Source organism: Triticum urartu, chromosome 2A (genome assembly GCF_056163025.1).
Source record: "Triticum urartu cultivar PI428250 chromosome 2A, HENAU_Tu73, whole genome shotgun sequence".
Taxonomy (NCBI): Eukaryota; Viridiplantae; Streptophyta; class Magnoliopsida; order Poales; family Poaceae; genus Triticum; species Triticum urartu.
This window is the reverse complement of record NC_141874.1, coordinates 83,127,582-83,144,562: the sequence shown is the minus strand read 5'-3', so window position 1 is coordinate 83,144,562 and position 16,981 is coordinate 83,127,582. Positions and strand designations below refer to the sequence as shown.

The 16,981-nt window shown below is 46.3% G+C and overlaps 2 protein-coding genes and 1 long non-coding RNA gene across 3 annotated transcripts; 1 reads left to right on the top strand and 2 right to left on the bottom strand.

Moving 5' to 3' along the window:
• Positions 1 to 237: 237 nt before the first annotated feature.
• LOC125535833 (uncharacterized) lies at positions 238 to 1,425 on the bottom strand. Its single transcript, XR_015615769.1, has 2 exons — positions 907 to 1,425; positions 238 to 391 (listed from the first exon to the last, which is right to left on the bottom strand). It is a non-coding gene; the product is annotated as an uncharacterized LOC125535833 (long non-coding RNA).
• A 1,606-nt stretch (positions 1,426 to 3,031) lies between these two features.
• LOC125535831 (Tetratricopeptide repeat (TPR)-like superfamily protein) lies at positions 3,032 to 5,636 on the bottom strand. The gene is given in 3 exon segments (XM_048698901.2): positions 3,032 to 3,736; positions 3,738 to 4,672; positions 5,135 to 5,636. Coding segments are annotated over 3 exon segments (1,389 nt in total). The 5' UTR covers positions 5,555 to 5,636; the 3' UTR covers positions 3,032 to 3,702.
• A 139-nt stretch (positions 5,637 to 5,775) lies between these two features.
• LOC125535832 (Translation elongation factor EF1B/ribosomal protein S6 family protein) lies at positions 5,776 to 7,677 on the top strand. Its single transcript, XM_048698903.2, has 6 exons — positions 5,776 to 5,977; positions 6,205 to 6,321; positions 6,445 to 6,514; positions 6,844 to 6,949; positions 7,074 to 7,187; positions 7,286 to 7,677. Exons 1-6 carry the CDS (start codon positions 5,892 to 5,894, stop codon positions 7,447 to 7,449), a joined length of 657 nt encoding a protein of 218 aa, XP_048554860.2. The 5' UTR covers positions 5,776 to 5,891; the 3' UTR covers positions 7,450 to 7,677.
• The last annotated feature ends 9,304 nt before the right edge of the window (positions 7,678 to 16,981 follow it).

Below are 16,981 nucleotides of genomic sequence, written 5' to 3'. Positions count from 1 at the left end.
TTTGTAGTACACGCTGAGATATCTATTCATGTGTATGCCACTGCAAAGCTAATTGATAACTGAAGAAATGATTCTTTCCAGTGATTAGCTTTCAAGGGTAGAGATGTCTGCAGTACGAATGATTTTTCCATGAGGCCAAGCTCATGTCAGAAATTCCTACAGCGTAAAAGAGCCTAACAATTTCCATTTGCACAGCAACCACAGCTATTTGTTAATAAAGTTTTTACAAACCCAACAGATCAAATATGAATATATCCATGCGAAGAGTTGACACTTGAATAGTCCAATAAAACTGGAATCGAGATGTACATTTCGGCAAGGATACAACTCACTTCCCTAAGAAGAAATCGTGGCTTGCTTTCCTACTGCAAGTCCCAGATCGAGCTGCAACCTATACTTTGGCCATCGTAGGAGCAGCGGCTAAAGTTCAGTCAAGCTAGCAAACAAATAGTGTTATGTATGCAATGCAATACAAGCAGGGACCATGGATGATATCTTTGTAGAGCTAGTGGTAAAACCATATAATTAAACTATACTACTTTGCAACAACATAATACAAAATATATGATGCCCACTGCCCACTGAAAAGGAACCATAATTCTAACTTATTCCATTAACTGAATTCTGAAATCTGTAAAGCTTGCTCTACTTGACCAAATCAAGCAAATGAGCACACTACGGATATCATCAGGAAATTCATGTTGTGACGAAAAACTGGTTCTACCTGTAATAAGTAGACTAATTCTTGCAAAACATAAATCTGCTTGGACAGAAAATCCTCTAAGACTAATAGGCATAACTGTTATTTGGGGATATCTTGACCATCAATATTCTGAATTGCACAAACTTAGTACCTTTGGATGTAAACAGGGGATTCCATCCAGTGAATATCAAGGGGATACATACCTCTGGTGTAGCTCAGGCGACATTGGACGGATGTTCTTGTTCCTCCGGCAAACTCGGCGCTTCTTCCTCGGGCGAACTTGGCAGCGTCGGAGAATGAGAAGAATACAAGGAGGTGTCCGGAGAGGACTGGAGGCAGCGTAGAGGTCATAGGCCGGCCGCGAGCTCGCGGAGGCATGGAGGTCCGGCGGCCGTGGCTTCCTGCAAAGGAGAGAGAGAGGGAGGTGAGAGATAGAACCGGAGGGAGGGGGAGAAGGAGAGGAGGGAAGGGCGGCGCGTTGGTCCGGCAGCGGCGCTCCGATGGCCGGCCGACGCGGGGCGGCGGTCCGGCGGCCATGGCTTCCGCCTCCTGTAAAAGAGAAAGAGGGAGGTGAGAAATAGAACCGGAGAAAGGGGAGGGAATAAGGAGAGAGGGCATGGCGGCACGCTCGTCCGTCGGCGGCGCGGGGCGGCGAGGAGGCACGAGCGCGAGCCCGCGCATGGAGGTGTTGGGTGCGGTCGGCGGCGGCGGGCACCGGCAGATGCAGGGTGTTTTTTGTGAAAACGATTTTATCAGATTCACTTAAAATAGTACTGCGGGTTTAATACGCAAAAGCATAGGGGCTTCTTTGAAAAAACGTCAGCGACGTACGACCAGAAGCGACCGCTGGTTTATTAGTAGGGAAAGATAGGAACAACCATACGTGATAAAACAAGAACTATACAAAAGGAAATCTAAAATAACAAATTAAAAAAAAATGTTTGTTGATTTAAAATGTATGCGGATAAAAAAAGTTCATGAATAGAAAAAGTGTTTGTAAATTTTAAAATTGTTCATGGATACAAAAAAATGTTTGTGAGTATTAAAAATGCTAATAAATTTAGAAAATGTTCACGCATGTAAAAATTTTCCACGCAATAAAAAATTATGCATGAACTTAAAAATATTTGTGAATTTGAGAGAATTCGAAAAAAATCATGATTTTTTTCAAATCACAAATGTGACGAAGTCGCCATTTTAAAAAGTTCACAATTTTAAGAAAATGTTCATGATTTTTTTAAAATAAAAAAATTCATGACTGTTTTTAAATTATGGACATGTAACTAGTCAACAGTCTAGTTGCATAGGGACAAAGAAGGGACAAGGCCCAGTTGCATGCCGGATGTCGACTTACAATTGGGGACAAAAGGGGTCGGGGGTGGACTTGTAACTGGGACAAATAATAGGTCATCCCCAGTTGCGTATGACAGATGGAATCACAACTAGGAGAACAAAAGAGGCGAGTCCAGTTGCATCCTGGGGTGGACTTGCAATTGAGACAAAAAAAAAAGAGTCGCCCTCCTCCCCCTCCCTCAGTTGCGTGGCGAGGGTGAATTTGCAACCGAGACGAAAAATGGGTCAGATCTAGTTGCATGTCAGAGGTAGCGTCTAGTAGGAGACATGCAACTACCCATTTCCGCCTCCCAAGTTACGTCCGCTTTGAAAACATGCAGTTTTGAGGCGTGGGTGATACTTGCATTCACGTGTTTGGTGATGGACATGCAACTTACAACGAAAAAATATTTGAGTTCAAAATGTTCGTAAATATTTAAAATGATAACGAGGAAAAGAAAAAAATAGCAAAAAAGAAAAAAGGAAAGGGAAAAAATCACAACCCACACAAAAAGGAAAAAGGAAGAGGTTTTTAATTTTTCTTGGAGAGAACCAAAAAAACATACATATGTATAATTATGTTTAGAATTGAAAAATAAGAAAAAACTGTTGGAAATATACCCTTTTTTTAGATGGGAAATATACCCTAGAGACATTAATATTTGTATTATTATATTTCCATATTCCACTCATCGACCAAGAACAAGGGAAGAATGGCTAGATACCTGGCAAACAAATGCTCAATTGCTTCACGCATTGACTGTTATTGAGGTTAGTTGAAGGACTTTGTCTGCAAAGGTTAAACATCCTGACTGCTTTCTTGTTTGTTTTCCTCACTGGGTTATGAATTCCAGAGATGAGTAGCTCCATTTTCAGTGAGAAACTGCGTGAACAAGTCGAGGAGAGATTAGACTTTCATGACAAGGGTGTTGCACCACGCAAGAACCTTGATGTAATGAAAGCTGCAATTGAGGGTATGACCAACACAGTCTCAGAGGAGGGTAAGGGTACTTCTCTTTATATATTGGTCTCTCAATCACTTAATTTCAAGTCTTTCTGTACATGTGTAAATTTACACCTTGCCCTCTTCCGCAGACAAGGAGAAGGAGAAGGAGAACAGTGACATGTCTGCCAAGAAAAGTAAGAAAAAGAAGTCCAAATCTGAGGCTGATGGTGACGCCATGGATCTTGATAAGTCTGCCAATACGGCCGCAGCAGAAGCTGAACCTGAGACAGAGAAGAAGGAAAATAAAAAGAAGCACAAGCTAGAGGAGCCCCAAGATCAAGAGATGGCAGCCAATGACGACGGCGAACAAGAGGAGCCCCAAGAATCTTATTTCGAAGTTGTTTCTCTCTGCACTGGGACACATTTTGAGGTCTATAATCTAGAAGAGCATGAATTGAGGAGCCCTGCTTTTCATATCATGAACAAGATGTATTAATGTTAAGTTGACATTTTTTTCCAGAGAGATGTTACGTTGGCATTACTGTTGCCTGGTTTTGTGGAATCTTATTTCTCTTCTGCACTAGAGTTTCAGCTACATACACTTACTCACATAGATCCTGGCATCCTGCCTCTTGTGATTAGGGGTTCCTCATGATTGTGCATGTGATTTCTGAAAACATATTGTCATAATATGAACGCAAATGGCACTGGAGTTACAAAATCACTTCAGTTGCAGAGGTAATGGACCGAGTGATTTTGCTCTTCCTGTTGGTTGCCCCTTTCGTCTGGACTGAAATGCTGGGTTGCTGGTGTACTGAAATGCTGTGTTTGCTCTTTTTGCCTTTTCTCCATTCCTTCTTGACCCTGTCTTTGCTCTTCCAACTCTTCGTCCCTTCCTTCAGGAGTGAAACACTCTGCTTGCTCTTGCTACTCTTACTCACTTCCTCCAGGACCTGCTCCACTTCATGAACCACCCCAAGCCTCCCGAACCATGCCGCAAGCAACTGCGACGGCTCTTGACCGATCACGACACCATTCTCTTCAAGCTCCGCCAGAAACTCCAATGCTCCTTCCAGCTTGTTGGCCTTGTCGTACGCGCCGAGTATCAAGGTGACACACCTGTCGCACGGTTCCAGTCCCACACTCCTCATGTTTCGGGTCACACAGACAGCCTCGTCGATCCTATTGGAGAGGCAGTACGCGTTCACCAGGAGCGCGCACAGCTTCGTGTCCGGCACCGTCCCCGCGAACTGTACCGCGTCGAAAACCCGCTGCGCCCCCTCTGAATCGCCTTTGTACGAGTATGCTCTAAGCAGAGCCTTGTAGACCTCTTTTCCTGCGAAGACCTGCTGATCCTCCGTCTGTTTGATCAGATCTTCTGCTTGGTCTAGCATGTCTGCTCTGATGTAGGCCATGATCATCGAACCGTACGCGCGCTTATCGAGCGGTAGGCCCAGCAACACGATCTCTTCGAATGTTTCATTTGCGCGGGTGAGATCCCCGGCCTTGCTGTACATGTCCACCAGTGCAGTCAGCATGACCTGATCACATGGGAGGCCTCTGGCTTTCATGGCCTGGAATGCTTCCTCGGCTTCCCGCAACAGATTTTGCTTGCCGTAGATTTGCATCAACTTGGTGTAGTCGCGCACATTCGCTTCGAAAGAATCCTCCAGCAGTGCATATTCTAGTACCTAGCCAACACACAGTCCATTCGTAAGGTCACATTGCCGATAAAATTAATGCGAACAGTCACCATTGACGCAATTCAGAAGTTCAGCCATTTCTAATTCAATGTTCAGTAAGGAGTTCAGATCAGAAGTGCATAAAATTCTAAACTCAAAATTCCCTAAAGAAGATGTGAGTAAACTAAGACCATGTTCATTCTCCAAGCAAATGAAATCTCACTCAGGCAATGGTGGTGCCGAAAAATAACAACGATTTCAACCTAGTGCAGCAACAAGCAGAGGACATTTCACGTTCTCAAGTAAGTAGCTAATTCAACTGCTTCATAATCATGAAAAATGATCACTCCCTAGGTGATTCTAGTACTTGAGCAACCACCCCTAACCACAGTCCAGCAAACGCACCATGTAATTTCCATTTGCTCCAAAGATTCATCAACGAGATTTGGGGGAAAAATAATGCCCACTGACCTCAGCGAGAAGCGGGCTCTCCATAGCCTTGAGCTCCTTGAGGACCAGCAACCAGTCCGCCCTCTTGGGCTTCATGGCCTTCACCCAGAACGCAAGGACCACGCCGAGATTCTCATCGCCGGGGGACAGCGACACGACGCGCGGCATCAGCGCCCTGCATCGGTTGGGCAGCTTGGGGGACAGGCCGCGCATCGCCTGCTCCTGGGGCTCGGACAGGTCGGACCCGAGCGCATCCCACCTGAACCTCGGCGTCTCCTCCGCCTCCACCGCCGCCGCCTGCGCAGTCCCCGCCGCCCGAGGCCGCGCCTTCGCTCCACGGCGGCCGGGAGCGCTCTCGCATTGCGAATACGCCCTCGTGGTGCAGGCCCTGGAGGCTTGCGAGGCCAGCGAGTGGAAGGCCGGGGCAGCGAGCGATACCATGGGAGCTCGCCGGAGAAGACGACGAGGGAGCTGAGCAAGGAGCAGAGGGCTCTATCCAGTGGCACGATCGAATCTGAACCGTCCAACGGCGAGAGATCCGATCGAGCGGCCAGGATGCCCGTGTAGCTTTCCCAGGGAATATCCCCACCGTAGATGCCAGATCGCACGGGCGTGCGCGACGTGGGACCCACCGGCGCGACCGCCAGATATAAATAGCCGGCCCTGGCTACCCCGCATTCCCCTCTCGGTCTCGCTAGGGTTTTGGGATTTTAGCCTCCAGCGCCGCCGCCGCCGCCCCCCCAGCGAATTCGACAAGCCCCCGAGCTCGCCGGATCCGATGGCCGTCACGTTCTCCGACCTCCACACCGCCGACGGGCTCAAGGCCCTCGAGGCGCACCTCGCCGGCAAGACCTACATCTCCGGGTGAGCACAGTCGCCTACCCTACTCACTCGCTGTACTCTATCAGATCTGCTAGTTCGTAGTGGTCTGCAGTTGGATTAGCTAGGTTTGAACTGATCTGCGCTGCGATATTTGATTGCCTACAACATGGGATCTCTTCTCCTTAGTTCCGAATTTTGCAAATCTGGTGATTTATCTGGCTGGATGCGGCTGTGTTTGCTTATGAGTGGTTTTTGTGATGCTTCTGCAGCGATGGGATCACCAAGGACGACGTCAAGGTGTTCGCGGCGGTGCCCGTGAAGCCCAGCGCCGAGTTCCCGAACGCTGCCCGCTGGTATGACACCGTCGCCGCGGCTGTTGCTTCAAGGTACGAAGTTTAGTATGTGCTGTTCTATCTTAGTATGCTGTCACTTAGCATGGCAGATTAATCTGGCCTATCGAATGGTGTAATTATATGCATGGTTTCTTAATGCCTTTGCTGACTATGCAGGTTCCCTGGCCAGTCCTCTGGGGTGAGTGCATCATCGGCTCCTGCTGCAGCTGCTCCTGCCGCTTCCAAGGTTTGCTCCTGCTTGTCCATGTTTGTTGTGTCAATTACTACTTTGAGAGTTTGAGCAATCGGTGCTTTTATTTGCCCTTTGAAGGCTTTATTGTTACTATAATAAGTTCTATAGTGACTGCAGCATGTGCTAGAACTCCAAATTGTAGTTTTGAGGGAATGATAATCGTTCTTTTAGTAATTAGAACTGTGTGTATGCCAAGCTCTGAATGCTTCACATTAATGAATGTTTGCTGAAGTACTATCTCAGTTACATTTATGTCAATCTTCATAGGCCTCATTTGAATTCGAATATAATTATTGCTCTGCATTGTGCGTTTGACCTTGCAGGATGAAGACGACGATGATGACATGGATCTGTTTGGCGATGAGACCGAGGAGGACAAGAAAGCTGCAGCTGAGCGTGAGGCTGCCAAGCCTGCAAAGAAGAAAGAAAGTAAGCTCTTCTAGTGCTGTATGCTTAAATTTTCTGCGGAGTTCTAGGCAACTATTCTGCAGCATTCACCTAGTCTGGCATACATTTTCATTGTCCAGTTTGTGCTAACTCCAAGCTTATTTAGGTGGCAAATCCTCTGTCCTCATGGACATCAAGCCATGGGACGATGAGACTGACATGAAGAAGTTGGAGGAGGCTGTCCGCAGTGTTCAAATGGAGGGTCTCACCTGGGGTGCATGTAAGGAACTCATTTCTTTTCATATAGTATATATCTCTTATCATACCTCACTGATGCAACAGTTTGAGAAAGTTAACATAATGCTTTCACTCTTGCAGCTAAGCTTATGCCCGTAGGTTATGGCATCAAGAAGCTCCAGATCATGCTGACAATCATTGACGACCTCGTGTCTGTCGACACTCTTATTGAGGAAGTGCTCTGCGAGACGCCCATCAACGAGTATGTCCAGTCGTGTGACATCGTTGCCTTCAACAAGATCTAGAATCTTTGTTCACCCACCTGTTGCTGCTGGATTCTTGGTACTGGGATCTGTCGATCTGGAAAACATTATTGTCGTCCCATTTAGTTACCCCTCTTACAGAAATGCTACTGGTTTTGTTTTTGAGTGATGCCCTGGTCTTGAATGTCTGCTACCTTTAAATAGTTGAACTGCTGAGCGGTTTGTAATGGCGAAACATCTATCATGTGGAGTAAAATCAGTCTTTGATAACTGTGATAGGATGATCGAGATGTTCTTGTTTACAATTGTTTCCATATCCGAGATGTGACTCGAAACTCAATCTTACCACCAAGAAATAAGAAGCTGTCGTGCCTAGCGCTGTACGGTGCCTTAATCGTTTCAATTTATGAACTTAGAGGATTGCACAGCCTTAAGCCCACGCTTTAGAATCCCCAAATGAAGTGTTGCTTTGAGAAACATAAAGGCAGGCTCTGCAAATCAACGCACGTCCCTCACAATCACGGGTGGCAGCACCATGAGGAACTGTTTGGATTGTCAGCTTGAACGTTTTGACACATGTTTACCAACTGATTATGCCACAACTATGGAAGCTGATGATTCCACACAAACTTTCAATATTCTGTTGGCGAGCCTTGCATGGTATAATTCCTTTAAAATCAATCCTGGTGAACCGTCATGTAGGGTCTGACGGTGGATGCCCAATATGCCAGGAGGCGGCTGAGGATATCAAACATCTCCTCTTTGAATGCGCTCATGCCAGGGAATTGTGGAGTAGCCTGGGGATTCTTGAAATTGTCGAAGAGGCCATGGGGGTAGATCGATCTGGTCCAGCCGTGCTTGAATACTTACTATTGATGAATGACCTAGGGGGCTGGTACCTATGGTAGTTTCGTCGTGAATTCACACACAATGGATCCCCACCGCAGTCCTTGAGATGGCCCATGGCAGTTCTGGCTATTGCAAACAACTTCCATCAAGCAAACCAAAGGAGTCGAGATACCCATGAAAAAAGGTGGCTGAAACCCAATCCGAGATTTGTGAAGTTGAATGTGGATGCCTCATTCCATGTAGATGAAGATACTGGAGCAACGGCAGCAGTCATTCGAGATGAGAAAGGTAACTTCTTAGCAGCCCAATGCAAATACTTAACACATGTATCAGATGTGGTCACCTCTGAAGCTCTGGCAATGAGAAACGGTCTCGCTTTTGCAAACTCTCTTGGTTTTCCTAGAGTAGAAGCAGAATGAGATTCGACAACAGTTATTGAATACTGCTCAGGCCAAACCAGATGGTGGGATGCTGCTGCTGCCATTTTCGCCGAGTGTGTGGACGTTTCGTCGCTTATTGGGAAGATTACATTTAAGCATTGTGGTCGTTCGTCGAACCAAGCAGCTCATGTGCTAGCTAGTCATAGTTTCTGTAATAAGATTAACAGTAGTTGGGTTAATGAGCCTCCGGCTTATCTTATTCCCAAACTTTTGGATGATGTAATTCCTAGTTAAAGTTTCAATAAAGCTAGCCATGATGGCCTTCCTTCAAAAAAAAAAAGATTACGCCACAATTGAAGTTGCCATAAAAAAACGTTTGAGTTGCCATGCATAAAATCCGACAAAAAAAAAAATCATGATTTGTTTCTGGTTCCTTCAATGGTCGGACACTCTGCATCTACTTTTAGTTAGTGCCTGAGACAAAAAAATCACGATTTCTTTTTGGTTCCCTCAATGGTCAGGCACTCTGCATCTATTTCGTAAATGCGCAGGACGATGATTTATAAGCAAACCATGAGAAATTGCATGATACTAACAAATCCCACTTCTATAGTGCCTCTGATCGGCAACGCATAGCGAGGTAAGCTATGACAATTTTGCGAAAGACTCCATCATTTTGCTCCACATTTGCAGAGAGCCTGAGACCCCTTGGGACTACCCATCCTCCCTAATCCAAAAGAGGAATAGATTTAGGGTGATATATATGAAAACTAGGGTAAATTTTTTCATGTTTGTGAACATGTAGTTTATTTTAAATATCTATGGTAACCAAAAGGAATAGAGGCCAAAATTACCTATCCGATAATTTAATTTTACAACATGAAATTATGGAATGGAGCAAGTTCTTAATATTACATTTCCTCTGATCCAAAAAAGTGTCGTAGTTTTAGTTCAAATCTAAACAAAAACCACGACACTTATTTTGGATTGGAGGAAGTACAATATTGCTATATGTTTTCCTGCTTAAAAAAATCACCTCTCCTAACCGCAGTGGTGGACCTAGATTTCGACCTATGTGAAGCCAACATTATGAAGGGTTGAAGTTCTGTAGTATTTAAGTTGCACCAAAATTAATATAATGGATACATGCATATGCATGCGCTAGTAAAAAAGCATTTTGCATTTTTTTGTGGGGGCCATGCCCTCCCACTGGATCAGCACATGCTTCTACAGGTTCGGCCAATCGTTGCCTTCCGACAAAAGAATTCCACGGGACAATGAGGAGAACTACTCGCGATGCACCAAAAGTGTTATTGAATAATTTAAAGATTGCTCGCCATGAGTGCCGCGCAGTGAGCAACAAGTGTTATGCCTTCACAACAGGCCTTGGTAGATGCAAGCATCACCTTGGCGTCGATGTTCATGTCGTTGATGGCTTCCATCAAGGCCACTAGTTGTCTCGCTGTTTAACACACACGTTTCCATTCATTGGCACGGTCAGCCGATCCATGATCAGGGCCAATGGTTCAAGGTACTGACTAAGCACACACGCATTCTTCAATGCTTCACAAAGACGAATGATCTCCAAAAAAAAACCATGTCTTTACTCCTTCGCATGGGTTCAACCATACACTTGTACTCTTGTCCACAACATATGCTACTTCATTTGATAGTTTTGTGCTTGTGACGAGGAACATCAAGTTAGTCAACTTGCTTGTAGATCACACATCAAAAACCCCATTTTCTCTTCGCTGAATCCCTTAGAGCACATCAGGCCCTAGATGCACGCACACGCGCGCGCATGTGTGTGTGTGTGTGGGGGGGGGGGGGGGGGGCATGAGCCCCCTGCGTTTCCCACAACCCCCTTCTACATGCCTTTGTCATCATATGATATAATGATTTTTCATGCAATTCTTGGGTTCTAGAAGGTTCCTGAAATCATAACCACACGAAAAGAAAATTCTGCTATCATGCATTTTAAGGTTAGTCCCAAAATAGAACGAAGTGTGACCACCAATGTTTTTAAGGCGGTAAGGCGAGGCAAGGCGCTGGGGGGCGCCTCACCGCCTAAGTGATAAGGCACAAGGCAAGGCGGACGCCTTAGAGAGTTCTAAGCAGCAGAATTTGGTAGGCAACTAGGCATACACAGTACACATCTTGCGCTTGCTGCTGATTGTAGAGCCCATATAGCATCCATCCCGTTTGCACTTTCTCTCCCCCAGTAATCATGCATTATTCTAACCATCCAGGCATCCACTAACCACTATAAAAGAGGCAGTGAGCAACTAGCAAAGCAGCTAGCACAAAACATTGAGCAACCAGCAAAGAAGGAAGCAACGAACAACTGAAAAGCAGCAAGCAATGAACAACTGAACATGGAAGAAACAGAGCAGAGGAGGGTGGGGGAGAAGTGGGAGGGAGAGGAGTAGAGGATGGGGGAGGTATATTTTGGTAGTTGGCTCCTTGCTGTTGCCTGTTGCTGGTTGCTGATGTACTGAAGAGGAGGAGGATGAGGAGTTGCTGGAGAGGATCTGCTGCAGAGGAGGGAGCAGCTCTGCTGGAGGAGAGGAGCCAGAGAAGGAGGAGGAGGTGCGTGTGGATTGGGGTCTCTCTTTCTCTCTCTCTCCCCCCTCTTACCTATTGGTGCCAACAACATCTCTGTTTCCCGCTTAAAACTGCTTCCCTGCCTGGCTATATATATATATAGAAAGTTCATCCAACATTACGGGATCATTTGTAGGCCAATTACAAACCTTCTTAAAAAGGGCGTGTTGTTTCATTGGACAGAAGTGGGAAAACAAGCTTTTGTTGCTCTCAAACAAGCCATGGTTACATCCCCTGGTTTGGCTCTTCCTGATTTATCTAAGAAATTTGTAGTGGAGACTGACGCTTGTGAGGTGGGTATTGGTGCTGTTCTGATGCAAGAAGGTCACCCCTTGGCGTATGTGAGTTATAAGCTTTAGGTCCACGAAATCAAACATTATCTGTGTATGAAAAGGAGTACTTGACAATCTTGCCGGCAATGGAGCATTGGCGTTAATATCTTCAGTTATCAGACTTCATCATTCAACACAATTTGGCTAGTTTGACTGATCAGCGTTTGCACATTAGTTGGCAGCAGAAGGCTTTAACCAAGCTTTTGGGTTTACATTATACCATCAGCTATAAGAAAGGATCCGAGAATCGAGGTGCCAAGGCTTTGTCGCGCATGCCTCATTCAGTGAGTGGAACATTACATGAGCTGCATGCTATTTCTTCTACCCAACAGGTGTGGCTCGATGATATTGTGGCCATCTATACAATGATTCCTTTGCTTCTGAATTATTGCAACGACTGGCCACTACTCCTCAGGCTGACGCTAAATTTTCTCTCAAAGTTGGTTTACTCCGAGTTGACAGTTGCATCTCGGTTGGAGCTGATCCAGCTTTGCACAAGAAAATAGCCAGTGCCTTCCATGTCAGCCCCTTAGGAGCCTCTGTGGCTTCTTTTGCCAAAGTGAAAAAGCTGCAAAAGCAGAAGTAAAAGCCCAAATAAACAGGGCCTAAAACTCCTTGAAAAATGGCCACGATCGATTTTGTAAAAGGGTTTCCCACATCCGCCAGGTATAACTGGAAATGGTCATGGTCGATTTTGTAAAAGGGTTTCCCACAATTGGTAGGTATAACTGTTTGTCTATGGTCATCAGCAAATTGTCCAAATACGGCCATTTTGTTCCCTTACATCACACTTTCATGGCTCAAAAAGGTGGCAGAGGCTTTCTTGGATTCTGTTTATAAGCTCCATTGTATGCCACTCTCTATTGTGTCTGATCGTGATCACATTTTTACTAGTGTTTTTTGAAAGGAATTGTTTCAAAAAACTGGCACTCTGCTTCGTAGGAGTTCAGCTCGCCATCCATGGTGTGATGGCAAGACAGAACGTGTCAATCAACAAGTTGAGTGTTTCTTGCACTGTTTTGTCAGTAGCCATCCTTCTCGCTCGCCCAAATGGACCCCTCTTTGTGAGTTTTGATATAATACCAATTGGCATTCGGCTACGGGTAAAACTCCTTTTGAAATCATCTATGGCCATCTGCCTTGTCACTTTGGTCTGAAACCTGATGGCGCTATTTGTTATGAAAATTTGCAACCGTGGCTCGACAACCTTGAGATGGTGTTGGAGTTTGTTAGGCAGCATCTGCTGTGTGCTCAACAACGCATGAAAGCTTAAGCAGATAAACATCGCACTGAACGTGTTTTTTGCTGTTGGGGACCAGGTGTTTCTCAAACTTCAGCGGTACCTGCAGTCTTCTATTGCAGCCAGGGCCAACCATAAACTGGCTTTCCCCCTCGCCCCCTCGCGCCGCCCCTGTGGGCGACCCGGGGGGGGGGGACCCTAGTCGCACTCCCACTCGAGCCCTCCCACCTCCCACCGTCCGCAGCGCCACCAGGCAAAGCCTGGCCCGCAGGGCGGCGGCGGGACGGCTGGATTGCAAGGGGTTTGCGTAGGGTACGGCGGCACGGCGGCTGGGCTACCCTTGTCAACGTTGTGCGCGGTACGGTGGAGGCGGCGAGATCCCGTCGCGCGGTATGGTGATGGCTACGTGGCAGGAGGTTGCGGGTGCCGCCGGGTTCAGATCGGATCTCGATCTGATGCTGGACACGGTCGGCCGGCGCGGGGTGGTGGTCTTCGCCGCTAGCTACGTCGAATCGTCTGATTCGACGCATGGATATCTACTACGGATGTCTTCTCGACCCCATGGCAATCTCATCTATGTAGGTTTCGGTTCTTGGCTCGCTGCCGGATCCGGAGCGGACGAAGGTTTGGTGGTATAGGATGGGGACCGGAGGAAACTTTGGTCGGCTGGAACAGCCCGGCATTGGCGACGTCCCTCAAACTTCGTTACCCTTATTGGAGGCGAAGCCGAGGTCCCTCCTATCCACCTCCGAATACCTCCCGGACGAAAGTCCTAAATTCAGATTGGATTGGGCGGCGGCGGCGTCTTGCACGTCGTAACCTCCATGGAGGCGCCGTCTTGGGAGGCTCAGTTGTTCGGGGAGAGGTGCTAGGGGTGGTGGACTCCGCGTAGCTCCAACAACGGCGACGGTGTGGAGGTTGGTAGGAGGAGCGGCGTTGTATCTACCACGTCGATGACGGCGAGTATTGGCGGCATGGTGCAACTGCATATCAACGACGGATGCGGCTGGATGGACGAGCGCAGGGCGGTGGAGCTGTCTGGCGCCATGGTGGCGTCGACGGGAACGAGACCGGGCAAGGTTGATGCAGCAGTACAACACTGAAGATGGATTGGTAGCAGGTGGCTGCGGCAGCCTCATACTCGGCAGGTGTCCTGATTGAGGAGTGTGTCGGACTAGTGGGTGCCCCATACCCGGCAGGCGTCCTAGTTGGGACCTCAGGTCTTAGATGTTAGGTTTGGATGCGAGGACTGTTTGGTATTAGGTCCAGACTATCAGCGCCCCTTCATCAACTGGTTAGGAGTAACGACATATGTTGCCTAGATGGTGGCTTTAGTCTTACTGTTGTATTTTTTTAGAAAAGGGGTATTACCCCGGCCTCTGCATCAGAAAGATGCATACGGCTTATAATTAAAAACAAAAGTAGTCACAAAAATGTCGAATATCTGAAGGTACGAAAATAAAAACAAGCTGCTCCAGCGAGCCTAATCAAGAAAGCCACAACCGGCTGGCAAATAAAATAGGAGCACTACATGCCTATCCTATTACATGACCGCCATCCAAACCGGTTGAAAATACCCCGAGCTACCATCTCCCATCGGGTAGACGCAGTAGCCAAACGCCCCCTGGCCTCCGTCGGAGTGAGTAACGACCACATACGGATTAATGCTGTGGCCCTGAAGATAACCTACAAAAAGTGAAAGTTCGTTTTTCTGTTAAAAACCAAATCATTTCTGCAGTTCCATACTGCCCATAACAAGGCACACACTCCGACACGAATGTGTCTTGCTACATCCAAGTTAACCCCATCAAGCCATGTTCCAAATAACATATTGATAGAGGTAGGTGGAGTAATATTAAAAGCAATATGAATCGAACGCCAAAGAATCTTAGCCAGCGGACAATCTAGAAAGAGGTGCCTTATAGTTTCGTTACAATCACAAAAGCTACACCTAGCAGAACCCACCCAATTGCGTTTTGCCAGGTTATCTTTTGTCAAAATCACTTGTTTATGCACAAACCACATAAACACTTTGATTCGCAAAGGTACCTTAACTTTTCAGACGTGCTTCGAGCAAGGAATGACACTAGTGTTTATGACATCCAGATACATGGATTTGACCGAGAACCTGCCGTCCTTAGTCAGTTTCCAAAACAATCTATCTGGCTGCTGAGACAGCTGGACATCCATCAACCTTCGTACAAGATGAAGCCAAGCCTCCCACCGATGGCCTACTAGCGTCCTCCGAAAGCTAATATTAAGAGGCGTGGACTGTAAGACAGTTGCAACATAGGCTTCTCGACGTTGAACAATGTTATACAGAGTAGGATATTGAAGTGCTAGAGGCGTCTCCCCAAGCCACGTATCCTCCCAGAACCTCGTATTAGCCCCATCACCGACTAAGATTTTCGTCCTGTTAAAGAATAGGGGCTTGACTCTCATCAACCCCTTCCAAAACGGAGAATCATTCGGGCGCACAGTCACCTGAGCCAAAGTTTTAGCCTGAAGATACTTATTCCGCAGAATCTGAGCCCATGTAGCCTCTGTCTCGGACGAGAGTTTAAATAGCCACTTGCTAAGGAGACATCTATTCTTGATCTCTAGATTTTCAATGCCTAGACCGCCTTGGTCCTTCGGCCTACAGATGATATCCCATTTTGCAAGCCTATACTTTCGTTTCAACTCATCATTCTGCCAAAAGAAACGAGATCGATAAAAGTCTAACCTCTTCCTGACCCCCACCAGGACCTCAAAAAAGGATAAAAGAAACATGGGCATACTGGTTAAGACCGAATTAATCAGAATTAATCGACCTCCATATGACATGAGCTTCCCTTTCCAACAGCTCAGTTTCTTTTCAAAACGATCCTCGATGCATTTCCACTCCTTGTTCGTCAGCTTACGATGGTGAATGGGTATACCTAGGTATGTAAATGGTAGCGAACCCAACTCACATCCGAACAATTGCTTATACGCCTCCTGGTCCTCATTAGCTCTTCCAAAGCAAAACAGTTCGCTCTTATGGAAGTTAATCTTGAGACCAGACAATTGTTCAAATAAACACAACATAAGCTTCATGTTCCTTGCTTTCACCAAGTCATGCTCCATAAAGATGATTGTATCATCGGCATACTGCAGAATGGAGATACCACCAACAACTAGGTGCGGAACCAAGCCCGAAACCTGCCCCGCATCCTTAGCCCGACCTATTAAAATGGATAACATATCAACCACTATGTTAAATAGAATCGGTGACATGGGATCTCCTTGCCTTAGTCCTTTATGTGTCTGGAAATAGTGACCTATATCATCATTCACTTTAATCCCTACACTCTCTTTTTGCGTAAAGGACTCAATCTGGTCTCGCCAGGCCTTGTCAAATCCTTTCATACGCAACGCCTGTTGAAGGAACGGCCATTTAACTTTATCGTATGCTTTTTCAAAATCCACTTTAAAAACCACACCATCTAGTTTTTTTGAGTGAATCTCATGGAGCGTTTCATGCAAGACGACCACCCTTTAAAGGATATTTCTGTCTGGCATGAAAGCGGTCTGGGACGGTTGCACAACTGAATGCGCAATCTGCGTGAGTCTGTTCGTCCCAACCTTGGTGAAAATTTTGAAACTGACATTAAGCAAACAGATAGGCCTGAACTTCTCAATGCGAATAGCCTCCGTCTTCTTAGGAAGAAGAGTTATCGTTCCAAAATTGAGCTTGAACAAATGAAGCTGACCATTGAACAAATCATGAAACATCGGCAACAGGTCACCCTTAATAAAATGTCAGCACTTTTTGTAGAACTCCGCCGGAAACCCATCGGGTCCTGGCGCTTTATTGTTCTTCATTTGTGAAATAGCCTCAAACACCTCTTTCTCCGTGAAAGGAGCAGTCAAAATCTCATTCTCTTCCGTCTCAAGTTGGGAAACATCCTTAACTCTTGACTCATCCAGAGACACAAAACTCTCTTCCGGAGAGCCAAACAACTGCTTATAATAGTTGGTAATGTAAACTTTCAGGTTTTCCTGACCAACTATCGTCCCTTCATCTTGTTCTAATTGAAAAATTCTCTTCTTACGATGCTTTCCATTAGCAATCATATGAAAGAATTGAGTGTTGTCCTCTCCTTGGACAACCTTACGAACCTTAGCTCTCAAAGCCCATTTCAATT

Coding starts and splice junctions, on each gene's coding strand:
- LOC125535832 (XM_048698903.2), top strand. CDS start 5,892: ATGGCCGTCACGTTCTCCGACCTCCACACCGCCGACGGGCTCAAGGCC. Junction 5,978..6,204: donor GGCAAGACCTACATCTCCGG/GTGAGCACAGTC, acceptor ATGCTTCTGCAG/CGATGGGATCACCAAGGACG. Junction 7,188..7,285: donor GGGTCTCACCTGGGGTGCAT/GTAAGGAACTCA, acceptor TCACTCTTGCAG/CTAAGCTTATGCCCGTAGGT.